The 27,993-nt window shown below is 42.1% G+C and overlaps 1 protein-coding gene across 12 annotated transcripts in view; it reads right to left on the bottom strand.

The window, feature by feature from the left end:
• Positions 1 to 329: 329 nt before the first annotated feature.
• adgrb3 (adhesion G protein-coupled receptor B3) overlaps positions 330 to 27,993 on the bottom strand; it is an 835,097-nt gene continuing 807,433 nt past the window's right edge. For all 12 annotated transcript variants that reach the window (XM_063040268.1, XM_063040273.1, XM_063040274.1 and 9 more), the window contains 4 exons: positions 15,985 to 16,020; positions 15,137 to 15,241; positions 14,961 to 15,014; positions 330 to 1,117 (listed from right to left, as the gene is read on the bottom strand). In XM_063040268.1, the coding sequence (XP_062896338.1) occupies positions 929 to 1,117; positions 14,961 to 15,014; positions 15,137 to 15,241; positions 15,985 to 16,020 (384 nt within the window). In that variant the 3' untranslated portion in view covers positions 330 to 928. The remainder of the gene's footprint in view (positions 1,118 to 14,960; positions 15,015 to 15,136; positions 15,242 to 15,984; positions 16,021 to 27,993) is intronic.

Below are 27,993 nucleotides of genomic sequence, written 5' to 3'. Positions count from 1 at the left end.
AGTTTTAAATTTCCAGCATTTGCTATGTTCTGTGTCTCACCACATCAGCATGTTTTTATCTCACCGGTCACCATCATGAAACTATTAACTCAAAAGCACCTTGAGCTAAACAACCTTGGGCTACAACACACACAAAATTCTGGAGGAACTAGCAGGTCAGGCAGCATCCATGAAGGGGTATAAGCAGTCGACATTTTGGGCTGAGACCCTTCATTAGGAGTGTGTGCGACATCTGCCTTCTGGGGCAGACATACAACTGAGGAACTGCACCAAGTGTCAACTAATCTATAAAATGTAGGAAGTAGATGAAACTAATATGTAGACAAAAATTTATTTACACCATACAACATTTTAAATATTTTATACACGTTTGCAGCCAAGAAAGCTATTTCTGTGCTTTCGTGTGAGATCTGCAATAATAAAGATGTGAAATATATTATTCATATAAAAGTGAGGGTATTACTTTATTGCATTGAAAGCAATGAAGAACGCAGCTCAACAACCATTCATTTAAATGACAGAAAATTGTTTGCTTTTATATTATAAAGTAAAAAGTGTAGTAATGGCCAAACAGACTGTTATAAATCTTAAAAACTGCATAAATATATACATTGTGCTTCATGGTGAAGTTTTCTTTGTAAAACTAAACCAAATGAAGCTATTACAACATGTATCTTTGCTTGAGGTTTATCTATAAAGATTACCTTACAAATTCATTCCACATGAACGTACAACACATGATGGTAATAATTGTACATCTTGTATTCTCACTAAGTAAGGTAGTGAGAAATGTTAAAGACATGGACATCTTATTCCTGGTGCATAAAGTCCCTAAATTACTCTAAGAGAGTCCAGACATACGGACCAGGTTTTTGTAAAAATTTCTGAAGTGCAAGTGCAAGAGATTTTATTTATAATTGACTTGAATTTAAACTTCAGTTTGAAAATCCCCTTCCTGCACGTCCAAGGGTATAGAGAGACACTTTTCCCACTCTGCTTGTCTCAATTCTAATGCTTCTTTTGTGTCTGTATCCAGTACATTCATTGGCGAATAGTGTTGGTAGTCACTGGGGTTCTTGTAAGTATCCCAATCATGCTTGCTCGGTGTTGGGTTGTCCTGTGAAAAAAACATGAACATAGTATTAGCAGTTCTTCCTTTCAGTCTGAACCCATGCACACCACTGAAACTTTATTCAGTAGCCTCAATCATCAAATAGATACTTTTTAATTTGCTGTACAAATAAAATATTCACTTTTGTCTCTTTTCTCCATGGCCTCAGCCCTTCCACCCATGACCCACTACAGTCCTCCATAATCTCTGCACCTTGTCTAACTCTTCTATTAATAGCAGCTGTACTTTTAGCTACAAGGACCTTGAACTCTTGAATTTTATCCCCAAATCCCTCGTCTTCTCTCTTTCTATTTTGAATGCCTTCCTAAAAAATACCACATCAAAGACCTGAAAGGAAGCATGCCGAACTAACTTGCGGCTTTTTGTATATCTCAAACATGTTCGTATATAAAATTCAGAACGTGATGACAAGGTTCTGTGGCTCAGCATCTTTTCAATTGGTTTATGATGTTCCAATGGAGCATCTTGGTATGTATATCACAGCTGTTGTGGTACAAATATATTTAAAGCAGAACAAACTATCCCAAGGTTGCTCTCATTTTAATTAGATATTAATTCAGTCATAGTTTCAACAACACTTCCCTATGCTCTCTTCATTCCCATTCAGATAAACTGCCTATACAATTACATACAATCTTGCTATTTTTGTCACTGAAGGTGATGATTTGGAAGGCTGGTTGCAGTTGTTTTCCCATCAAGTCCTTGACAGGTAACACAACACTTTTTATTTCATAGTAGTGTAGTTACGTGTAGAGATAGTTTTTATTCCAGTAGCTACACTTACAGACTCAGAACTGAGAAAATAAATATTAAGTGAATGTACTGCTGAATCGAGAGGGGCATATTTCTGCAAGTTTAGTGTCAGATGTCGGCTAACTTCACTTCTCAGCCATAAAGAACGGAATCCAGCTTCTAATGTAAAATCTCCATGGATCTATAAGGATTGCTTTTCACAGAATGGAACAGCAAGCAAGTTTACTTGTATAGTACTTTTCAAACACAAGGCAGTACAAAGTGCTTTACGTAGGACAAGGTATAAAAATCAAATTCCAGACAATATGTAAGAGAAGGAAATCACACAAAAATAGATTTGATAAGTAGAAGTTACAGTGCAGGAGCCTCTAATTAAAAGCTAAGAGTAGAAAGAAAAGTTTTAAGCTTCAATTTAAAAGAGCTTAAAGTTGGGGCAGTCTTCTGATCCTCTGGAACTAAAAGCTGCCTCACTATGTTTAGTTTTGACCCTGTGGATGGTAAGCAGACTCCGCCCCAGGTGACCTGAGAACGCGGGAAGGTTCATAATGCAGCAAGATATTGGAGATGTATTTTGGCCCTAGAACATTCAGTGCTTTAGAAACCAGTGGTAATATTTTAAAGTCAATCCTCTGATGGACAGGAAGCCAATGTAACAATCTGAGAACTGAAGTTCTACTTTCTTGGTCTTAGTGAGGACCCTAGCAGCAGCGTTCTGAATGAGCTGCAGCTGTCTGAGGGATTTTATTTTATTTTATTTTATTTTTTTACAGAGTCCTGTGAAAATGCCATTACAAAAGTCAAGCCTACTAAAAATAAATGCATAGACAAGTTTTTATAGATCTTGTTGAGACATAAGCCCTTTAACTTTCGCTATATTTTTAAGATGGTTGTAGGCTGACTTTGCAATTATCTTAATGTGATAGTTAAAATTTCAGTCAGAGCCTATCGCAACACCAAGGTTTCTGGCTTGGTTTGTGGTCTGTAATGATAGGGATTCTAAGTGACCACTATAATAGAATGAAAAGGCCTCAACATCAGAATCATTATCACCGACGTATGTTGTGAAATTGTAGCAGCAGTACAGTGTATTAAAAAATATAGACAGTATTTAATGTAAAATAAGTAGTGGAAAAGAGAAAAATAGGTAGTGTTCATGGGTTCATCGCTCAGAAATCTGATGGTGGAGGAAGGAAAAGCTGTTCACAAGACATTGAGTCTTCAGGCTCTGAACTTCCTCTCCATTGGGAGTAGTTAGAGGAGGGCGTGTCTTGGGTTCTTAATGATGGAAGCAGTCTTTTTTTTTTGAGGCATTTGCGTTTTGAAGGTGTCGTTGATATTGTATTATCCACTTTAAAAGAATGAAATGGCCTCTAAATGTGAATTGATAAAGGCTCATTTTCTCTGTCAAGTTAAGTTCATTGTCATTTTGACTATAAGCTGCTGGTACAGTACACAGTAAAAATGAAACAACGTTCCTCCAGGACCATGGTGCTACTTGAAACAACACAAAACTACACTAGACTATAGACCTGCACAGGACTACATAAAGTGCACAAAACAGTGCAGGGCAGTACAATAATTAATAAACAAGACAATTGGCACAGTAGAGGATAAATTACAATATAATAATAAATGATGTAGATGTCAGTCTAGACTCTGAGTATTGAGGAGTCTGATGGCTTGGGAGAAAAAACTGTTGCACAGTCTGGTCGTGAGAGCCCAAATGCTTCGGTACCTTTTGCCAGAGGGCAGGAGGGAGAAGAGTTTGTGTGAGGGGTGCGTGGGGTCTTTCACAATACTGTTAGCTTTGCGGGTGCAATGTGTGGTGTAAATGTCTGTAATAGTGGGAAGAGAGACTCCAATGATCTTCTCAGCTGACCTCACTATCTGCTGTAGGGTCTTGTGATCCGAGACGGTGCAATTTCCGAACCAGGCAGTGATGCAGCTGCTCAGGATGCTCTCGATACATCCTCTGTAGAATGTGGTGAGGATGGGGGGGGGGGGTGGGAGATGGACTTTTCTCAGCCTTCGCAGAAAGCAGAGACGCTGCTGGGCTTTCTTGGCTATGGAGCTGGTGTTGAGGGACCAGGTGAGATTCTCCACCATGTGAACAACAAGGAATTTGGTGCTCTTAATGATATCAATGGCAGAGCTGTCAATGTTCAGCGGAGAGTGGTCGCTCCGTGCTCTCCTGAAGTCAACAACCATCTCTTTTGTTTTGTTCACATTCAGAGACAGGTTGTTGGCTCTGCACCAGTCTGTCAGCTGCTGCACCTCTACTCTGTATGCTGACTCATTGTTCTTGCTGATGAGACCCACCACGGTTGTGTCATTGGCAAACTTGATGATGTGATTCGAGTTGTGTATTGCTGCACAGTCGTGGGTCAGCAGAGAGAACAGCAGGGAGGGAGCACACAGCCCTGGGGAACCCCCATGCTCGGTGTGATGGTGTTGGAGATGCTGCTCCCGATCCGGACTGACTGAGGTCTCCCAGTCAGGAAGTCTAGGATCCAGTTGCAGAGGGAGGTGTTCAGGCCCAGCAGTTTCAGCTTTCCAATCAGTTTCTGAGGAATGATTGTGTTGAATGCTGAACTGAAATCTATGAACAGCATTCGAACGTACATGTCTTTTTTGTCCAGGTGGGTTAGGGCCAGGTGGAGGGTGATGGCAATGGTGTCGTCTGTTTATTGGCTGGGACGATACGTGAACTGCAGGGGGTCCAGTGAGTGGGGCAGCAGGGTCTTGATGTGCCTCATGACAAGCCTCTCGAAACATTTCATGATGATGGATGTGAGAACAACGGGACATTAGTCGTTGAGGCAGGACACTGAAGACTTCTGCAGCACGGGGACGATGGTGGCGGCCTTAAAGCACGTAGGAACAACGGCGCTGCTCGGAGATGTTGAAGATGTCAGTGAGAACATCTGCCAGCTGGTCTGCACATCCTCTGAGCACTCTGCCAGCAATATTGTCTGGTCCAGCAGTCTTCCGTTGGTTGACTCTGCATAGAGTTTTCTTCACATTGGCCATGGTAAGACACCGCACCTGGTCAGTGGGAGGAGGAGTGGTCTTCCTCGCCACCACATCATTTTTCACCTCAAAATGAGTGTAGAAGTTGTTCAACGCATCTGGGAGGGAGGCATCACCAGCACAGGCAAGTGATGTTTGTCCTGTAGTTGATGTCCTGAATGCCCTTCCACATGCGCTGCTGTCCTGGAAGTGGCTGTGGATTCACTGGGTGTGTGCATGCTTTGCCTCTCTGATGGCCCGGGATAGTTTGGCCCTCGCTGTTGTTGGGGCTGCCTTGTCACCTGCTCTGAAGTTAATCACAAGGGTTATTATCATTTGCTCATAGCCCAGCACGACAAGGTGCAATTCTTCTTTTCTGAATGGTATGTGGGGTACAATACAGCAACTGCTCCAGCCTTTGTGCTTGTGCCATTGTCAACATTGATTATGACCCAATTCCAATTCACCTGTGTAAACCCTTAATAACTCTAGCCTTACAAAAATTCCAGTCATAATCTTACAATCCTACACAGGAGGGAAATTGTTCTCGTTCACTTACTACAGTCTCCAAAAAGTTCAAAGTAAACTTGTTATCAAAGTACATCCATAATATGCAGCCATATGCAGATTCAACTGTAACAGAATCAATGAAAGATCATATCAACTTGGGCATTCAACAAGTGAGCAAAAGGTAACAAACTGTGCAAATACATAAAGAAAGAAAGAAATAATAAATAAGCAATAAATGTTGAGAATGTGTGTCCACAGGTTGTGGGATCATTTCAACGATGTGGCAACTGAAGTTGAGTGAAGTTACCCCTCTGGTTCAAGAGCCTGATGACTGAGGGGTAATAGCTGTTTCTGATGATGGATGCAGCTTTCCTGCAACAGCGTTTCATGCAGAGGTTCTCAATGGTGGGGAGGGCTTTACCTGTGGTGGACTGGGTGAAATGTGAACAATATGAAGCACCTTTCCCCCTTTGAAATCTGTGATGCAATAGTCCGTCCAGTGGACTTACAATACATCTGCGAATGGAGGCATTGAAGACTGAGGATTGTGTGGTGTGTGAAGCAAACTTTATAACTTGAACAAGCCACATCCTTGGTGAAGGAGTTAATGACTGACCAAGAACCAACTATTTCCTTTCAAAGCAACAACGAGACAAAAGTCTCAGCATGGCTGAAGAGAAGATATCTCATTTTCAATTATGCAAAGCATGTAGTAAATCAAATATTTGAGTTTACTTTTAAATCTATTAAATGTACTGCTGATATTCTACCAGAATGTTCTGGTGTCTTGAAATGTTCATTTATAGAATTGTTATTTGAGTTTTCAAATTCCCTTCATATCCTTACCCTCCCCATTCCTCCAACTCTTTCCAACCCCATAGTGGTTTAACATCTTATTTCTCAACTACAGTTTCTTGTACTTCCCTATGAGCTCCTAAGACTCTAGAATATCAACTCTAAGGCATTGTCTTTTTCTTAGACAGTTCATAGGGAATAAGGATGATTGCTTCCATTCTAGTTCTTGGGCTTGATGGTGACCGATGAGGCCATCACAGGAATTGCAGACTTTTCTGCAGATGGGCCAGGAGATACCTGATGTTTGTGAGGTGGTGCTTTCCTTTGTTGGGTTCCTGTACTCCCAATGACTTGAGGGTCTCAGTGCCACTCTGAATGTTTTCCACTTTGGGAAGTCAGGAACAAGTGATTCATAAAAGTCAGTTTCGATATTGCACTTTTTCATAGGAGACTTTCAACAATTTTATCTTCCTATGTCTACCTAGTAAGATTAGACCATAACCATAAGACATGGGAGTAGAATTAGACCACTTAGCCCATTGAATCTGTTCCACCATTCCATCATGGCTGATTTATTATCCCTCTCAACCCCAATCTCCTGCCTTTGACCTGTAACTTTGACGCCCTGACTAATCAAGAACCTATCAAACTCCACTTTGAATATACCCAATGACTTGGTCTCCACAGCCATGTATAACAATGAATTCCACAGATTCACCACCCTTCAACTAAAGAAATTACTTCTCATCTCTGTTCTAGATTGATGTTCGCCTATTCTGAAGCTGTACCCTCTGGTCTTTGACTCACCCCTATAGGAAACATTCACTGCAAATCCACTTTATCAAGGCCTTTCAATATTCCAAAGGTTTCAATGAAATCTTGCCTTGTTCTTTTAAAATCCAGTGATTACAGGCCCAGAGCCATCACATGCTCTTCGAACATTAACCCTTTAATTCCCACAATTCTTGTGATCCTCCTCTGGGCCCTCTTCAATGCCAACACATCTTTTCTTAGATAAGGGGCTCCAAACTGCTTACAATACTCCAAATGCAGTCTGACCAATGCCTTATAAATCCTCAGCATCACATCCTGTTCTTATATTCTAGTCCTCTCAAAAATTAATGCGAACATTGCATTTGCATTCCTTAAAATAGAATCAACCTGCAAGTTAACCTTTAGGGATCCCTGCACCAGGACTCCCAAGTCCTTTTCCACACTGATTTTTGAATTTTTTCCTTGTTTGGAAAATTGTCTATGCTTTTATTCTTACTACTAAAGTGCGTGACCATGCACTTCCCTACGCTATATTCGATCTGCTACTTCTTTGCCCATTCACGCAGTCTATTCAAGTCATACTACAGACTCCTTGCTTCCTCAACACTACCTGCCCTGCCACCTATCTTTGTATGGTCTACAAACCCGGCCACAAAACCATCCAATTTGCTGATGTATAATGTGAAAAGAAACAGTCTCAGTACCGACTGCTGTGGAGCACCACAAGTTACGGGCAACCAGAATAGGCCCCATTTATTTTGACTCTGCCTCCTGCCAGCCAGACAATCTTCAATCAATGCTAGTATCTTTCCTGTAATACCATGGACTCTTATCTTGTTAAGCAGCCTCGTGTGTGGCTTGTCAAAGATCTTCTGAAAATCCAAATAAACAACATCCACTGACCCCCCTTTGTCTATCCTGACTGTTATTTCTTCAAAGTATTCCAACTTACTTTTTAGGTATGAGTTCTCTAGACACTAGACACTAGAGTACTACAGCCCAGTACAGGCCCTTTGGCCCTCGATGTTGTGCCAACCTATATATTCCTTAAAAAAAATACTAAACCCACACTACCCTGTTATCCTCTATTTTTCTTTCATCCTGTCCAAGAGGCTCTTAAACACCCCTAATGTTTTAGCCTCCACCACCATCCCTGGCAAGTCATTCCAGGCACCCACAACCCTCTGAGTAAAAAACTTAGCCCTGATGTCTCCCCTAAACTTCCCTCCCTTAACTTTGTACATATGCCCTCTGGTGTTTGCTGTTCATGCCCTGGGAAACAGGTACTGGCTATCCACCCTATATGCCTCTCAATCTTGTAGACCTCTACCAAGTCCCCTCTCATCCTTCTACGCTCCAAAGAGAAAAGTCCCAGCTCTGCTAACCTTACCTCATAACACTTGTTTTCCAGTCCAGGCAACATCCTGGTAAATCTCCTCTGCACCCTCTCCATAGCTTCCACATCCTTCCTATAATGAGGTGACCAGAACTGAACACAATACTCTATGTGTGGTCTCACCAGAGATATGTAGCGTTGCAACATGACCTCTCTACTCTTGAACTCAATCACCCTATTAATGAAGCCTAGCATCCCATAGGCCTTCTTAACTATCCTAACAACCTGTGCAGCGACCTTGAGGGATGTATGGATTTGAACCCCAAGGTCCCTCTGTTCATCCACACTCTTAAGTAACCGACCATTAACCCTGTACTTAGCTTTCTAGTTTGCCCTACAAAATGCATTACCTCACACTTAGCCGGATTAAACTCCATCTGCCACTTTTCTGCCCAACTCTGCATCCTGCTTATGTCCTTTTGTAACCTTCGACAACCTACAGCTTCATCCACAACCCTTCCAATCTTCATGTCGTCCGCAAACTTACTCATCCTTCCGCCTCTTCATCCAGGCCATTTATAAAAATCACAAAGAGCAGGGGTCCCAGGATAGATCCTTGTGGCACTCCACTAGTCACTGACCTCCAGCCAGAATACTTTCCTTCCACTACTACCCTCTGCTTTCTTCCTGTAAGGCAATTTTTTATCTAAACAGCCAAGGTTCCACTGATCTCATGCCTCATGACCTTCTGGATGAGTCTCTCATGGGAGACCTTGTCAAGTGCCTTGCTAAAATCCATGTAGACCACATCTACCGCCCTACCCTCATCAGTTTCTTTTGTTACCTCTTCAAAAATCTCAATTAGGCTCATGAGGCATGACCTTCCCTTCACAAAGCCATGTTGACTATCCTTGAGTAGACTGTACTTTTCCAAATGCTCATAGATCCTATCCTTAAGAATTCCTTCCAGTAGTTTGCAGACCACCGACGTAAGACTCACTGGTCTGTAGTTCCCAGGATTCTCCCTATTACCTTTTTTAAACAAGGGAACTACATTTGCCATTCTCCAATCCTCCGGCACCTCCCATGCAGCAAAAGAGGATTCAAAGATCATAGCTACTGCTTCGGTGATCTTTTCTCTCACTTCCCACAGCAGCCTGGGGTATATCACGTCCGGCTCTGGGACTTACCAATCTTGATGTTTTTAAGAAGATCCAACACTACTACTTCCTTAATCTCCACATTGTCCAGCGCACAGGCCTGTTCTAGTTCGACCTCACCCTGAACAAAGTCCTTTTCACTTGTGAATACTGAAGCAAAGTATTCATTTAGGACCTCCCCAACCTCCTCCGCCTCCAGGTATATGTTGCCTTCTTTATCCTTTAGCGGCCCCACCTTCATTCTTGTCATCCTTCTGTTCTTCACATACGCATAGAATGCCTTGGGATTCTCCTTAATTCTACATGCCAGGGCCTTCTCATGCCCCCTTTGAACTCTCCTAAGTCCTTTCTTAAGCTCCTTCCTGGCTACCCTATATTTCTCATGAGCTCCTCCTGCTTCCTGCTTCTTATATCTAACATATGCTTCCTTCTTCCTCTTGACGAGTTGCCTCACGTGTTTCGTCAGCCACGGTTCCCTTTTCCTACCATTTTTTCCTTGTCTCAGTGGGTCAAACCTATCCTGAACCCAGCACAATTGGTCCCTAAACTTCCTCCACATTACCTCTGTGCTTTCACCCTTGAACATCTGTTTCCAATTTACTCTCGCTAGTTCCTGCCTCATCCCTTCATAGTTAGCCCTTCCCCAGTTAAGTACCTTCCCATTTTGTCTGTTTTTATCCTTTTTCATAGCAATGCTGAAGCTAAGGGAGTTGTGGTCACTCTCACCAAAATGCTCCCCCACCAAGAGGTCTGCCACCTGATCAGGTTTATTACCCAGAACTAGATCCAGCATGGCCGCTCCTCTCGTCAACCAGTTCACATACTGTATCAGGAATTCTTCTTATTCTTCTTGAACACACCTGCCAAATTCAGCCCCACCTATCCCCCTTGCAGTCAGGAGGTGCCAGTCAGTATGGGGGAGGTTGAAATCACCCATAACTACAACCCTGTATTTCCTGCACCATTCTAAAATCTGCCTGCTTATCTGCTCCTCGGTGTCCCGAGGGCTATTTGGGGATCTATAGACTACTCCCAGCATAGTGATTGATCCCTTCCTATTTCTGACTTCCACCCACACCGACACAGTGGACACTTTCTCTGCAGCATCCTCCCTTTCTATAGCCGTGACACTATCCCTGAGCAGCAATACTACTCTGCCCCCCCCCTTTTCTACCTCCCATCCTATTCCTTTTAAAACACCTAAACCCTGGTACCTGCATCAGCCAATCCTGCCCTTCCTCCTTCCTCCAGCCAAGTTTCAGTAACTGCCACAGCATCATAGTTCCACGTACTGATCCATACTCTAAGTTCATTCCCTTTATTCCTAATACTCCTAGCATTGAAATAGACACATTTCAACCCCTCTAACTGGCTACATTTATGCTTTGTCCCCTGCCTGTCCTTCCTCACCAACTCAGAACACATAGCATCATGCCCTTGTCCTTCCACCCTAATTTCTGCACTCACAAGGAAACCATGCTGACTTTGGCCTATTTTATCAGGCACCTCCAAGTACCCCAAAATCTCATCCTTAATAGTCGACTCCAATGCCTTCCCAACCACTGAAGTCAGGCCTATAATTTCCATAGTTCTGCCTCGCTCCCTTCTTAAAGAGTGTAGTGACATTTGCAATTTTCTTGTCCTGCAGAACCACTGCAGAATCTAGTGATTCTTGAAAGACCATTAAAAACGCATCCACTCTCTCTTCAGCCAACTCTTTCAGAACCCTGAGGTGTAGTCCATCTGGTCCAGGTGACTTAGATATCTTGAGACCTTTCAGCTTCCCAAGCACCTTCTCCTTAGTATTAGCAACTACACTCACCTCTTTCCCCTTGACAATCTCAAATTTCTGGCATACAGCTAATGTCTTTCACAGTGAAGACTGATGTAAAATACATTACGTTCATCTGCCATTTCTTTGCTCCCCACTTTTACCTTTGCAGCACATTTCCTAGCGGTCTAATATCCACTCTCGCTACTCTTTTACTATTTATACAGTATATCTGAAAACATTTTTGGTATCCTCCTTGATATTATTGGCAACCTTACCTTCATATTTCAACTTCCTTATGTTTTTTAGTTGCCTTGTATTAACTTAAAAAGCTTCCCAATCCTTCAACTTCCCTTTAATGTTTGTTCTACTATCTGCCCTCTCGATTTCCTTTGTCCTCCATGGTTGATTCGTTTCCCCCTCACTCCTCCCCAGCCCTTTAGAATACTACTTCATCTTTGGGATGTATCTATTCTGCACCTTTCGAATTGTCCTCCGAAACTGCAGCTATTGCAGTTCTGCTGTCATCCCTGCTAATAACTCTTTCCAATCAACTTTGGCCAGCCCCTCTTTCATGCCTCCGTAATTTCCTTGACTCCACTGTAAAATTTTTACATCTGACTTTATCTTTTCCATTTCCAAACTGCAGGGTGAATTCTATCATATTATTATCACAGCCTCCTAATGGTTCCTTTATCTTAAGCTCCCACATCAATTCTGGTTCATTACACAACACCCAGTCCTGAATTGCCTTTCCCCTAGTGGGCTCAACCACAAGATGCTTTATAAAACCATCTTGTAGGCATTCTACAAATTCGCTCTCTTGGGATTTAGCAACGACCTGATTTTCCAATCAACCTGCATGTTGAAATCCCCCACGACTAACATAATATTGTCTGTATTACAGGACTTTATTATTTCTTGCTGAAATTCATATGCCATATCCTTGCTACTTTTTGGGGGCCTGTATTTAACTCCCTCAGGGTCTTTTTATTCTGGCAGTTTCTTAACTCCACCCACAGGGATTCTACATCTTTTGATCGTATGTCACTTCTAAGGATTTGATTTTTTTTTTTACCAAGAAAGCCACCCCATCCATCCTGCCTACATACTTGTCCTTTTGTTACAAGGCATATCACTGGATGTTAAGATCCCAACTATGATTTTCTTTCAGCTGCAACTCAGTCATGCTTACAGCGTCATACCTGCCAGTCTCTAATTATGCTACACAATCACTAGCTTTATTCCGTATACTGCATGCATTCAAATATAACACCTTCAGTCCAGTATTCATTATCCTTTTTAATTTTGCCTTCATGTTAAACTTCACCTCATCCCACTGACTGCAATTTTGCCCGATCATCTGCCTGTCCTTCCTCACTGTCTCACTACACACTGCACAGACTTGAGTACCAACCCCCATCCTCAGCCCTATCACTCAGGTTCCCATCCCCCACTAACTTAGTTTAAACCCTCCCCAACAGCTGTAGCAAACATGCCCGCAAGGATATTGGTCCCCCTCGGGTTCAGGTGTAAATTATCTATTTTGTACAGGTCATACTTTCCCCAAAAGAGGTTCGAATGATTCAGAAATAAGAAACCCTGCTCCCTGCACCAGTTCCTCAGCCACTCATTCATCAGTACTATCATCTATTCCTGCCCTGACTAGCATGAGGTACTGGGAGTAATCAAAAGATTACTACCCTGGAGGTCCTGCTCTTTAGCCTCTTCCTTACCTCCCCACACTCACTGTGCAGGACTTCCTCCCCCTTTCTATCTATATCATTGGTGCCAATGTGCACCAGGCCTGCTGCTGTTCACCTTCTCTCGAGAATCTTCTGGAACCACTTTGAGGCTTCCTAGAACCTCACACCTGGGAGATAACACACCATTCTTGCTTCTCTTTCATGGCCACAGAATCGTATCTCCATCTCCTTAAGTACTGAGTCTCCTATCACTATCGCTCTGCCTGCCGCAGGGCTGAGCACAGTGCCACAGGTCTGGCTGCAGCTGCTGTGCCCTGATAGGTCATTCCCCTAGCAGTATCCAAAGGGGTATACTTGTTGCTGAGGGGGATGGCCACGGGTAAACCCTGTACTCCCCTTACTTCTCCTGGTGGTCACCCATCTACTATCTGAAGCCTGCACTGTTTGTGTCTCTGTCCACCTCAGTAAAAGACTTACCTATGAAGTTTTCTGGTCCTGAGTGCATCCAGCTTCAGCTAATGTTCCTTGAACTTGGCAGTCAAGAGCTGCCACTGGGTGCACTTCCTGCAGATGTGGATATCAGGGAGTCTGTCTCAATACCCTGAAATCTCACGAGGAACATTTTACTGTCTAAACCACACTTGTTATATCTCTAACTTCTCAAAAACAAATTTTAGCCTGCACATGTTTTCGCCCAAGCCTGACCATTCTAACACTGTCCACTTCAACAAATGCCACTCTGCTTAAATCTCACTTCTTTTTATTGGCCTTTGCTAAGTTACTACGGGCTTTAATGTTTTGATGTACATTTGATAAATAAAGCTAATCTTACCAGGCAGACTATTTACTAACCCTAACTCGTACATCTTTAGAATGTGGGAGGAAAGTGTAGAACCCTCACAGTCACAGGCAGAATGTACAAACTCATGATCATCTCTGTTTCAGGAGTCTGGTATCAGGCTCTCAGTATTGTGAATGTTGGCTAGGGAGAAGACCCTAACATTGGTTTGGTTATCTTTATCTTTACTTTAAAAATTCTGGTGCAGATTCTCCTCTGCTTTGAGAAGTCCAGGTCATATAAGTGCATAGCAGGAAGCAATCTACCTCTCTAATGCACCCCCTCCTCTGGGATGCCCCATTAAAGATCTCTCTTTGACAATGCCTCTGAACATCAACTTAATCTGGCTCATTGCAACTTTTTTTTGCAAATTAAGTTCCACTTTTACTTAAAACCATAGAAAACTACAGCACAGAAGCAGGCTCTTTGGCCCATCTAGCCCATGCTGAACCACTGAATCTGCCTAGTCCCATCGACCTGCACCTATGCCCCATACCCCTCTGTTCCATGTACCTATCCAAACTTCACTTAAACTTTGAAACTGAAATTGCATCCACCACTGGTGCTGGCAACTCATTCAACACTCTCACCACCCTCTGAGTAAAGAAGTTTTCCCTCACTTTCCCTCATAAACAGTTCACCTTTCACCCTTAACCCACGACCTCTAATTGTAGTCTCACCCAACCTCAGTAGAAGAAGCCTGCTTGCATTTACCTTATCTATACCCTTCATAATTTTGTACACCTCTATCAAATCTCCCCTTCAATCTATATCACAAGGAATTAAGTCCTAATCTGTTCGATCTTTCCATACAACTTATGCCGTCCAGTCCTGGCAACATCCTTGTGAATTTTCTATGCCCATTCAATCTTGTATACTACTTTTTCAAATACATGTATATTTGTATATCTGTGCACCTGTAACGCTACTGAGACACTGTAATTTCCTTTGGGATCAATAAAGTATCTATCAATGTTTCCTGTTGGTAGTTGACCAAAACTGCACACAATACTCCAAATTAGGCCTCACCAATGAGTTGCAAGAAAATGAATCTCAAGGTAGTACATCATAATACATACATACTTTGATAATAAATTAACTTAGAACTATTAAACTTTGCAGATGTAGTTATGATACACTCAATACAGACACATCAAATCCAGTTGTGGTACTTACACTTCCACTACCCCTTTCATACCCAGCTGCAGAGACCGCCCATGTTTTTTCATTCTTTAGAAACAAACAAAACAACTGGTAAATACATCTGTATCTTATGGGTTGTAACACAATACCAGCTATGCTGGTACTGCAAAAGCTTGTTTCATTTTACTTGCACTTGAATCTGTACTTACCATACTGCCTGTACCTGGGGGCTCACGGAACCTGTCTAAAGTCTGGAATTTTTGATTGAGTTCTTGAAATAGTTCCATGTGCCGCTTTCTTGTATGCATGACTTTCTGTAAACCAAATAGATTACATGGTAAACCACCATTTACCTATTAACTTATGAAGAATTGTACATATTAATAACCTGCAATGATGAGACTGACCTGGGAAATAAATCTAGGAAATTAGCTCATTTTTCAGAGATCAAGTAAAACAATAATCTGAGATAACAGTTGGTAACAGCAATATTAATTTAAAAAAAAACAGAACTTGTACAATGATTTTCGTAAGCAAACTGCAAATGCACAAACTTTGCAAATTAATTATTTTAAGCATTGCTCTGTGTTATCTCTCAATGATAAGACTGCATATTTGTTTCCCTGCATTGAATGTGCAGGATAGTTGCAATTTCCCTCTGAAAGAAAACTGATTTCAGTGGAACTGGATTTTGGAGTATGATGCTCAGCCACTACAATATTGTGTGTTTAATGCAAGTAATGGTGGACAAATTCCTAGCCCTCAAGACCACTCATTATGGGGGGAAAACGTTGTCCATAGGAACTGAAAAACAAGCAACAAAAATGTTCCTGCCAATCAAAGACCAGTTGAAAATTCGTTGAGAAGGAGCTGCAGAGGAGTTGTGCACATTCAATCAATAATTGTTATGGAGGTACTCGAAGCTGGGGACAAAGCCGCTTTCTATTACCCGACTGACAAATATTGCTGGATTCTCAAACTGACGATAATTACATGTATAAAAATGAAAGTGTCAAGCATCAGTGGTTAATTTCATTTGTTATACCCCGAAACTTACTTCAAAATCCAGGTCTGAATAACGTGACTTTCTTCTCTGCAAAACATCAAAGGATTCATTAGATGGGTTTGGCTAGGCATGATTCTGATAACATCTTGGCCTTCTAATGCTCTCTCTTTAATTCTTCAAACATGTTTGAGCTACATTTCATTTGTGAATTGTTAAAAGTTTTTTAAAATTGGCCACAGTTAAGTTATAGAGACATAGAAACATAGAAAATAGGTGCAGGAGTAGGCCATTCGGCCCTTCGAGCCTGCACCGCCATTTATTATGATCATGGCTGATCATCCAACTCAGAACCCCGCCCCAGCCTTCCCTCCATACCCCCTGACCCCCGTAGCCACAAGGGCCATATCTAACTCCCTCTTAAATATAGCCAATGAACAGGCCTCAACAGTTTCCTGTGGCAGAGAATTCCACAGATTCACCACTCTCTGTGTGAAGAAGTTTTTCCTAATCTCTGTCCTAAAAGGCTTCCCCTCTATCCTCAAACTGTGACCCCTCGTTCTGGACTTCCCCAACATCGGGAACAATCTTCCTGCATCTAGCCTGTCCAATCCCTTTAGGATCTTATACGTTTCAATCAGATCCCCCCTCAATCTTCTAAATTCCAACGAGTACAAGCCCAATTCATCCAGTCTTTCTTCATATGAAAGTCCTGCCATCCCAGGAATCAATTTGAGAACCTTCTTTGTACTCCCTCTATGGCAAAGATGTCTTTCCTCAGATTAGGGGACCAAAACTGCACACAATACTCCAGGTGTGGTCTCACCAAGGCCTTGTACAACTGCAGTAGTACCTCCCTGCTCCTGTACTCGAATCCTCTCGCTATAAATGCCAGCATACCATTTGCCTTTTTCACCACCTGCTGTACCTGCATGCCCACTTTCAATGACTGGTGTATAATGACACCCAGGTCTCGTTGCACCTCCCCTTTTCCTAATCGGCCACCATTCAGATAATAATCTGTTTTCCTATTTTTGCCACCAAAGTGGATAACTTCACATTTATCCACATTAAATTGCATCTGCCATGAATTTGCCCACTCACCCAACCTATCCAACTCACCCTGCATCCTCCTCACCGCTAACACTGCCACCCAGCTTCGTGTCATCCGCAAACTTGGAGATGCTGCCAGTTCCCTGCCAGGTTTCTCTCATAATCTTTTTTCCCCTTCCTAATTAAGCCCTTTGTCCTCCTCTGCTGAACTCTGAATTTCTCCCAGTCCTCAGGTGAGCCACTTTCTCTGGCTAATTTGTATGCTTCTTCTTTGGAATTGATACTATCCCTAATTTCTCTTGTCAGCCACGGGTGCACTACCTTCCTTGATTTATTCTTTTGCCAAACTGGGATGAACAATTGTTGTAGTTCATCCATGCAACCTTTAAATGCTTGCCATTGCATATCCACCGTCAATCCTTTAAGTGTCATTTGCCAGTCTATCTTAGCTAATTCACGTCTCATACCTTCAAAGTCACCCCTCTTTAAGTTCAGAACCTTTGTTTCTGAATTAACTATGTCACTCTCCATCTTAATGAAGAATTCCACCATATTATGGTCACTCTTACCCAAGGGGCCTCTCACGACAAGATCGCTAATTAACCCTTCCCTTATGGAGTTGATGCAGATCAGAGAACTGGACAAAGTTCCTGTTGCCAGGTCAGCTGCCTCCGTTGTGGATCAGACACCATTTTGAATGAAAATCCAAATCTGGAGCGACGGCACAAACACAAATACCCACTCGTGTACAAAGAATGAGTATTCTAGATTGGTACATGGAGCTTAGAAAAATATAGGGCTATGGCTTACCTTAGGTAATTTCTAAAGTAAGGTCATGTTCGGCACAGCATCATGGGCCGAAGGGCCTGTATTGTGCTGTAGGTTTTCTATGAATACGTAATATGCTGAACTCAGCTGGGATAATCAAACAAATGACACCACTTAAAATACCCCAGATCTAAAATCCAAGCAACACACGCAAAATGCTGGTGGATCTCAGCATGTCAGGCAGCATCTATGGAAAACAGCAAACAGTTGATATTTCCAGCTGAGACCCTTCATCAGGACTGGAGAAAAAAGAGGAGTAGTCAGAATAAGGAGGTGCAGGGAGGGGAGGAAGAAGTATAAGGTAGTAGGTGATAGGTGAAACCGGGAGAGGGGGAGGGATGAAGTAAAGAGCTGGGAAGTCACCTGGTGAAAGAGATAAAGGGCTGGAGAAGGGGGAATAGGAGAGGACCAAAGGCCGTGGAAGAAAGAGAAGGGGAAGGAGCACCAGAGGGAGGTGATGGACAGGTAAGGAAAGAGAGGGAAATGGGAATGGGGAAGGGTGAAGGTGAGGGGGACAAAGATGAATCGATGAAATAAAATAAATTGCTTATAAACAGCCAAAAAATAAATCTCAGTTTTAGGGTTACTGGTTATAACATCCAAGTCCTCTCCTGAACAGTTATGTTATTCTTAATTTATGCTGAATGCAGGGGGGTAAAATATACTTGTTATATCATTGACCTTTGTAATAGGAATAACAATTTCATGATACACTATCAACTGAAGCAACATATTGAATTTCTGCAGCATTTTCTCAATCTGTCATTTCAGTTTTCTTCAGCAAACACTCCCATATGGATTTTAAATGTTTTTTCTCTCTTGCAGTCCTTAAAATTGTGTTTTAAATGAATTTTCATTCTATTAGTACCATTGTATTATCCTGCAGACACACAAGATGCAACTCACAAAAAGCAGGAGGAACTTAGCAGTCGGGTAGTACCTATGGATGGAAATGGACAATCGATGTTCCAGGCTGAGACTCAGAACGTTGACTCACTACTTCCCTCCCTAGATGAAGCCTGCCCCACTGAGTTCCTCCAGCTTTTTACATTGGAGAGTTCATCTGGATAAAAGTGCCCCCTATAATGTATGAGGGTTATGTACAACAAAAACAATGATCTCTGGGAGGGATAAATTAATCCTAATTCTGATTCAGGTACAATTGCCCTGTGCATTACCTGTATTACTAATGTAGTACTCCAGCAAGTTCACAGCATAAGTTATAAACTGGCACAACTCTGCACCTGCATTTGTATAGTACCAACATGAAAATAATGCATCGTTCAATCTTTGTGGTTGCAAACCATCTGTCCAGGGGAGTTTCAACTGACACAGAAACAAATGCACAATTCAAACAACAAACAGTAGAAAAGACACCATGATCCCGATATTTGATTGAGGACACAGTGAAATAATCCTTTCATAATTTCAAGGTCTGTGCTGATGGGTGCCTTGGCAAGATAATATGACATGGTTCCAATATGGAAATATTAAATATGACATCCTAATTGCTCAGACATTGTAGTCTCACCATCCTAATATAAAGGCCCTAACTTCATAGAGCAAACAGCACAGGAGTAACTCATTGTCTATTGTGGCTATACTGCTTTATTGAAACCGGCCAATTGGACCTACTTCTTTGGCCTCCTCAGTAGCCCGACAACAAGACTACCTGTGACTTGCTTGTATGTGTCCAGAACAAAGAACTGGGCAAGAAAAAAATCATTGCATACTCTACCCACTCAGTAAACAGCTGGTTTCGAAGGCTCAGTCATGGAAAGTGTTATAGCGCAATTAAAACAAAAACCATACCATCAAAAGAAGTTTCTTCCCCCCAGGCATTTAAACTGATCAACCATTCTAGATAGCCCCCACCCGCTCTATTAATTTTGTCACCGTATTGCACTGTAAACACTTTAAACCACTTTTTATAATGCTATTTACATCAAAAAATACATACTGTTATTACGTACTTATACACGTGCAGAATACTCGAATTTTAACCTCCAAGTTTATTTTTATATTATTCTGTATTCTTCCAGAATGTTCAATTGTTTCTGGTGCATGTTGCAACAATATACCACAGCAAATTCTTACTAAAAGTAATACATGGTTGAGAAGCTGGTGCAGGGAAAAGGGCTTCAGGTTCTTGGTTTATTGGGATCTCTTCTGGGGGAGGTATGACCTGTTCAAAAGTGGGCAGGTTTGTCAAGAGCTGTTGGGGAGGATTTAAATTACTTTGGCAGGAGGGTGGGACTGGAGTGAAGGGACTCAGGAAAGGATGGATGGTAAAAAAGCAAAGACAGAGTGGAGTCAGACTGTCAGGAAGGGCAGGTAGATGATTGGACATAATTGCAGCCAGCAGGGTGAGTATCAGTGTATTACAGATGCAGAATCAAAAAGGATAGCAAATGCAGCACTCAAAGTGTTATATCTCAATGCACGGAGTATAAGAAATAAGGTACAGCAGCAATGGCATGAGTTTCTGGAAAAAATTAGAAAGGTGCAGGGTAGGTGTATTCCAAAAACAAAGAAATACTCAAATGGCAAAATAGTACAACTGTAGCTGAGAAGGGAAGTCAAAGCTAATGTAAAAGCAAAAGAAAGAGCATACAACAAAGCTAAAATTATTGTGAAGACAGGATTGTGAAGCTTTTAAAACCCTACAGAGAGCAACTAAAAGAATCATTATTTGGGAAAAGATCAAATAAGCAAACAAGCTAGCAAACAATATCAAAGTAGATAGTAAAAGCTTTTTCAAGTATGTTAAAAAAAAGATATGAGAGTGGATATGGGACCACCAGAAAATGAGGCCAGAGAAGGTGATGGCAGATGAACTAAATGAGGATTTTGCATCCGTCTTAACTGTGGAAGTCACTAACCGTATGCCTGATGTTGTAGTGGGTGAGGGAAGAGAAGTGATTGCAGTTACTATTATAAGGGAGAAGGTGCTCAACAAGCTGAAAGACCCAAGGGTATATAAGTCACCAGGGCCAGATGAACTGCACATTAGGGTTCTAAAAGAGGCAGCAATAGAGATTATGGAGGCATTAGTAATGATCTTTCGAAAATCACTGGACTGTGGCTTGGTGCCAGAAGACTGGAAATTTACAAATGTCACTTTTTAAGAAAGGAGGAAGGCAGTAGAAAGGAAATTACAGACCAGTTAGCCTGACCTCAGTGGTTGGGATGATATTGGAGTCAATTGTTAAGGATGAGGTTATGGAGTACTTGATGACACAAGACAAGATAGGACAAAGTCAGCAAGGCTTCCTTAAGGGAAAATCTTCTCTGACAAACCAGTTGGAATTCTCTGAGGAGATTACATGGAGGATGCAGTGGAAGTTGTATATTTGGATATTCAGAAGGCCTTTAACAAGGTGCCATACGTGAGGCTGCTTACCAAGTTAAGAGCCCATGGCATTACAGGAAAGTTACTGGCATGGTTAGAGCATTGGCTGCTTGGTAGAAGGCAGTGAGTGGGAATAAAAAATCCTTTTCAGATTGGCATCTACCTGTATGGCAAAGGAGCTTTGGAGTTGCCTGTCACAGAGCTGACTGAAGAGTTCAAGTGTGCCAAGGTGAGGCTTGAGATGACCCTCTCTGAATCTCGTGATAGCATTGTCCAGGATACTGCACCAAGGACTTCAACAGGCAGAAAGTGGTGCCCAGCAGAGTCAGTAAAACAGGAAAACGCAGCATTCAGGTTTGCATACATGGCGGGCCAGGTGCAATCTGGAAGTGGGGGGGGCTTGGCACAGGCTCAAATAGCCCCATTTGGGTAAAGGCGACAACACAAAAGCAAAGGTAAGCTATGGTGGTGGAGGAAGTACAGCGATAGGGGAAGCAGATGAGGTATGCAAGAGCAGTGTCTCAGGCAAAACAAGGACCGTAGACAAGGGGGGAAAGCATTGAGAAAAGAAAAAATTATCGGGAAAGACTTGTGGGAAAAGGAAAGAAGAAAGATTAGCTTCCTTATAAGAGCCGTTTATGATGTTCTCCAAACTCCGAAACATCTGAACCAGTGGCTTGGTGAAGCCCCAAATTGTCCACTCTCTGTGGAAGAACAGCAAACCTCAAGCACATCATCTCATCCTGCAAAGTAAGCCTCACACAAGGAAGATGCACATGGAGGCATAACCAAGTCCTCAGATGTTTGCCATCCATTGTGGAGAAGCAAAGGCTGAATAACAACTCTAAGCCCCATATGACCAGAAGAACCACCATCTCCTTTGTCCGGCAAGGACAGACAACGCCACCCTCAATGACATGGTTGGTGTCAGGCGTACTGCAGCCTGCTTGTGACTGGAACATGGCTGTCAGCCTTGCCAAAAGACTACTGTTTTCCCTGGAAATAGCCACTACCACCCACTGACCAGACTTGGTCTTGTGGTCCAGCTGAAGACTGTAGTAATCTCAGAGCTCACAGTGCCCTGAGAAGATGCAGCCTGTGAGGTGTATGAGCAGAAACATGTAAGGTGCGCTGAGCTGGCCACGGGTGCTCAGTTTTTCCCAGTAGAAGTCGACTGCAGAGGATTTGTGGCTACTTCCAAGGTCTGATTGCTAAAGGGATTGGGGGTCCGAGGCCAGGGCCAGCACCAAGCCATAAAAGAACTGTCGGAGGCAGCCAAGCGAAGCAGCCACTGGTTATGGATGAAGAGGAGTGGCAGCAGCTGGGCTCTAAAATGACCCACGGGTGACCAGATGTGAAAATGGGGTGCACCTGGGATGCCAGGTCACAATGTTGAGCCCTCTGTAGTGGGCTTAAATTGACGTAACACCTAAGAAGGAGGGTGCCCACCTGATGATCCCTGGGAAGCAACTGCCACACACCAAGCCCCACCTCAAGATCTCTATGACCCAGTTTAGGATCTGCTTATCAAAGGGATTGAAATATCTAGTCCTATGAGCTCGAACTCTGTTTAAAAAGCCTAGTGATGTGCTGCAGTGCAGATTTTAGATGATATAGTGTGGTAAGAAAGTCAAAATTATTGCTTACTGGTCAAAGACTTAACATTGTACCTGAGGCACTTCCAATGTAAGTGAAGGCTGTAATCAACAAATAGACCCCATTCCAACCTTTTGATGAAGGGAAGGTAACAATAATCACTGAAGATGGTTGGACCTAAAACAAGCTTCTAAAGTTGGGCAGTTGAGATAATTGATCTGCCTTCGTATTAGATAGACTACAGCTGGGGAATCATGTCATGATTTCCCAATTGCATCATTTTGTTTCCTACAGCAGGGGAGTCGAGTACCAGAGAGCACAGCCTCAGAGTGGAAGGATGTCCCTTTAAAACAGAGATGAGGAGGAATTCCTTTAGCCAGATGGTAGTGATCTGTGGAATTCATTGGCACAGATAGCTGTAGAGGCCAGGTCATTGGGTATATTTAAACTGGAGGTTGATAGGTTCTCAATTAATAAGGGTGTCAAAGATTGTGGAGAGAAGACAGGAGAATGGGGTTGAGATGGATAATGAAGGAACCGATTCGATGACCTGAATGACTTAGCTCTGCTCCTGTCTTATGGTCTATTTTTACTCAGGTTTTTTAGTGCTGGTCTCTGTCAAAGTCCGTTACCTTTGCTTCATGATGAAATTTAGCCCTTTGTCTGTGCTTGGACCAAGGCTGTGATAGAACACAAACATAGCACCAGTCAGCGGGTTCTAAGTGGAAAAAAAACTGATGCCACCTTCTGTTATTTTTCAGAAGATTCAGAGTCGACCAATGGAGTGTTAATGAGCCAGTTTGGATTTGTTGTTTTTATGTACAGGAGATAACCAGAGCAATTTTTCAGTCAACTCTGATGTTGTAGTTGTCCTGAAACAGATTGAGCACAGAGGTATCTGCTTTTACAGGTTACTTTTAGCATTACGTCTGAAATACAGCACATTCATCTTTTACGTGATGGCACAAGAAATAAACAGAATTTACCCAAGATGGATACTTGTGAAGTGGGTATGTCAGGAGGGTCTGAAGTGCATCATGTACTCAGTGCCTCTGAAACTGACTGTAAGCACAAGCAAAAGAAATACACTTGGGGACTGTACATGCAACTTAAACTGTTAGAAATTGTTTATCCAAAACAGAGATTATTGTAAACAATGTAGATGGTTGAATTATATTATACAGTAACATTAATAGATTATGCAAACTAACAAAGACATTGCAAAAGGATTTCAACGTAGGAGAATGTAAGGCCAACACTTAGACTTAAGACAAGAAAACAACACTTTTTGATGGTGGAAAGCTAGAGATCCAAAGATAATGAAAATGCCACATGTAAACACAAAAAGGTCATCATAAGGCATAATGAAATTCTGGTCCTTAAAGTCAGAGGAAGGTCTCTAAGTGTGTTCATCAAAGCAAACAGAACCTTGGATAGACTGTACCTAGAGTACACACATAGGCAGATCTGGACACATCACCTGATAAAGTACAGCACTGATTTACTACAACAATGTCTGGACTCCAAGGTTTAGAAAGGGGAGGTTGCACAGAGGGCATCCCCAGAATTTTAAAAATTAGGGGGTGAGTTAATTCACACAAAATGCTGAAGGAACTCAGCAGATCAGGCAACATCTGTGGAAAGGAATAAAGAGTCAATGTTTCTGGCAGAGTCCCTTCATCAGGACTGGAAAGGAGTGGGGTAGAAGGCAGAATAAGAATATGGGGGGGGGGGGGAGGAGAGAAGGAAAAAAGTACAAGCTAGAAGGTGATAGGTGAAGCCAGGTGGAATTAACTGAAGCTTATCTCAATGCCTTTACCTAAAGCAAGATGAGATCCAAACAGCATGGTTTGCTATGGATTTCCCTCATTGTTTTTATGAAGACTCCAGCAGCCATGTATATGCATCTGCCAGTAAGTACACACTAGAATGACAGTCTGACAGGTCAAATCCAGGGCAGCTGTGATGGAGCACTGTATGTCAGACGACCCAAGTCTTAAAATTGCTGCTGTAGGTTAACTGCAACAAGACCAAAGCAGATAAACCTGCGGTAACATTTGCATAAATATCTCCCTTCAACCCTTTCAATTGGTTACTGACTCTTTGCTGACGTAGTGACATGCCCCTGTTAGCCTCTCCTATGTGCTGTCCATGAATTAGTTGGGTACAAGTGAAGATCGGGTCAGTGAAAGTCTGTCGTACAACCCTCATAATTCACAGCAGTGGCACAGAGGTCTTTCAGTTCAGCTTTGGGCTAAGGGAGGAGTTCTCTTTTCCTAGCTGCCTCCATTCATGTACAACAAACTGTGAAGGCTGGGAAGAGGATGTGTAGAAAAATGTTGATTGCTTTGTCCACGTTTGTGAAATGTGGGAATGGTGGCTGTGCATTGTTTAGGATCAGCAGGTGCTTGTGATTATAGTAATAGTATTATCAGTGAGAAAATGAAGTTGATAAACTTCCCTGTTATATTATCTTGGGGTAAAAAAAAATCTTGGAATATTGGATTAGTTAAAGATGAAGGCATGTTAATTTTAACTTTCTACAGCTGTATTCATAACCAACACCTTATTTATATCACCATATTTATAACATCATGCTAATTGCCCCCATTTTAAGTAGAGTCCTCAGGGTGGGCAAGAGAGGCAGCCTGACCAAGATGAAGGGCCACTTGCAGAATGCAAATCAGAGCCGTTATGATCTCCAGGACAGTTTTATCTATGGCACCTGGTTTTCAGGATAATCTAAATTGTTGTCCTTGATGAGATCATTCTGATCAAAAACCTCGGCTCCCTGAATTCAACTACAGTCAGCAATATCAGCAACTTCCAACTAGTAACCTCTTTGTCAATGACCCTTTAACTTAACATACTCTTCACCATGGGGATTAATTGCCCAAATAGCCAGTGAAATACTCCTCAGTTTCCTGGTTGCATACACATCGGGCCTCAAAATTACGTTAGGTGCAATGTTTGAACAACGCTAAAAGGTAATAAAGACAATCATCAAACTGTCTAAGAAAGTTACCTGGATGTGGACAGAGTCTACTGTGGAAAACAAGTGCACATCACTCTCTCATTCTCCATGGTAATCTATGAGAAAAGTAATGGAGCTCTTTGCATGGTTGAGCAACACATTAGTGATTGCTCAATAGTTCTGTAGCAGAGAGCATGATGGAAAAGGAAGTCTACTTTACATGAGCAATGTTGTTGTGAGTAGAGAAAAAGAACAGTGCGAGGGGATTTGCAAAGAGTTCAAAATAACCAGTGACATAACGTGCTGGAGGAACTCGGCTTTCATGCAACATCTGTGGGAGGAACAAAATTGCCACTGTTTCAGTTTGAAATGCTGCATCAAAACTGAAGAAAGAACTGGAAGGAAAGGACTCTGGACCTGAAACGGTGCCAATCCTTTTCCTCTTACAGATCCTCCCTGACCCGCTGAGTTCCTCTAGCACATTGTTTGTTGCTCCATACTCCATCACCTGTTGTGTCATGCATCTGTTAAAAATAACCAACCCAGAAAAGACTTGACATAAACACAAGGAATTCCACAGATGCTGGAAATCCAAAGCAACATGCACAAAATGCTGAAGGGACTCAGCAGGTCAGGCAGGATCTACATTGAGGAATAAGGAGTCGATGCTTTGGACCGAGACCTTTCATCAGGACATGAAAAGAAGGGGGAAGAAGCCAGAATAAGAAAGTGGGGGTGAGGAAGAAGTACTAGCTAGAAGATGCTAGATGACACCAGGTGAGGGGAACAAAGGGTCTCAATCTGAAATGTGTACTCTTTATTCCTTTCCATAGATGCTGCCTGACCTGCTGAGTTCCAGGCAGCATTTTGTGTGTGTTGCTTGTACTGGGCTCAAGGTCTCAAAGGCACACTAACATGAAAACAAGATAGACTCAGCAGGGCAGTTGGGGTTGAGCAACACCTTCATTCTCAACATTGTTTAAGATTGAGATGTTGTAAACCATTTCTTTGTTCCCCATGTCTGGTGACCCTTTATAGAGGCAGAGGGGTGACACCTATGTGCACTGGAGATTAGCTGCTGTTATTGATGGCTCACTAGTGATAATCTGCCTTGTTTCAATTTTCTAGCACAAAGAACTTAACCTGCTGTGCACCCTTTATTTCATCCACTTCATCTGAAAGGGCAGAATTTGCCATTGCAATGCCCATCTTTATACTCACAACCTACACCTTTGGGCAAAGCCATAAATAAGGAAATATAAAATCCTATTTGATAGACTGCAATTTCAATTATGGTTCAACAGAATAGAACTGGCTTCTTCAGTTAATATTGAGGCAGGAATTTGCTTTTAGTCACCATTGCTAAAGGACAGGTCCTTGGCTCTTCCTTCCCTCTGAAGAATAAATTAATAGACATAGTAGTAACACCATGGTTCTTGTTCAATGCTATTGAAGGGCTCTGTTTCTCCATCAGAGTACATCTCTTTATTTCCCTATGTCCATTTTAGCACAATGACTCAAAGCACAAGAACCTTCTTGCCTGTTGCAGAACATCATGAACAATTTCTTATACTAAAATACTACCAAAATGATAATGTGGATAAATGCTGCTATTCATTCTGAAAATAAAATTCCTAGTAGTTTTCAATTAGATCTCATTTCCAACAGTATGTGTATGATCATCAAATTGGAAGGTTCAATCAGCCTCTTAAACTTCTGCCATGCCTATTCTGCCCTTTGTTTCTACAAGTAATGAAGTCATCAACGTTTTTTGCTTGAACTAAACTATCTGCGGAATGGGGAACTAGGCACTACAATTACATGACATAAATTCTCACCAACACAGCTCTCCATCACAAGGGAATTAATAAGTCTTTATAGTTTAGAAACTCAGAAAATGCCTATGATAGTTTAAGAAATCCTGGATTAAAGGTCTAATAGGGGATTTACGATAATCATTGAAAGCAGGCTGGAGGAATAATCTTGAAAGCCCCCAGTGTTAAGTTGGCAGAGAGAGCAATTGCTGCCACCTCAAACACAACAGGAGCTAAGGAAAAGACTTTACATGTGATGGAACATTTTCAGCAGAGACAATGGATGACACCAGTTGGTACAATATGAGCTCTTATACAACTTAACAAGAACCTTCCCTGTACACAGGGTAGTTATTTCAATACAGAGGAATGTCACCAGACTCGCACTGATAATCTCATGGATTCTATCCATTAAAAGCTGCCCTTATATGTTAGCAATCTTGAAA

The sequence above is a fragment of the Mobula hypostoma genome, chromosome 2, assembly GCF_963921235.1.
Source record: "Mobula hypostoma chromosome 2, sMobHyp1.1, whole genome shotgun sequence".
Taxonomy (NCBI): domain Eukaryota; kingdom Metazoa; phylum Chordata; class Chondrichthyes; order Myliobatiformes; family Myliobatidae; genus Mobula; species Mobula hypostoma.
Note: the sequence above shows the minus strand (reverse complement) of the source record. Positions and strands in the feature narration are given on the sequence as shown.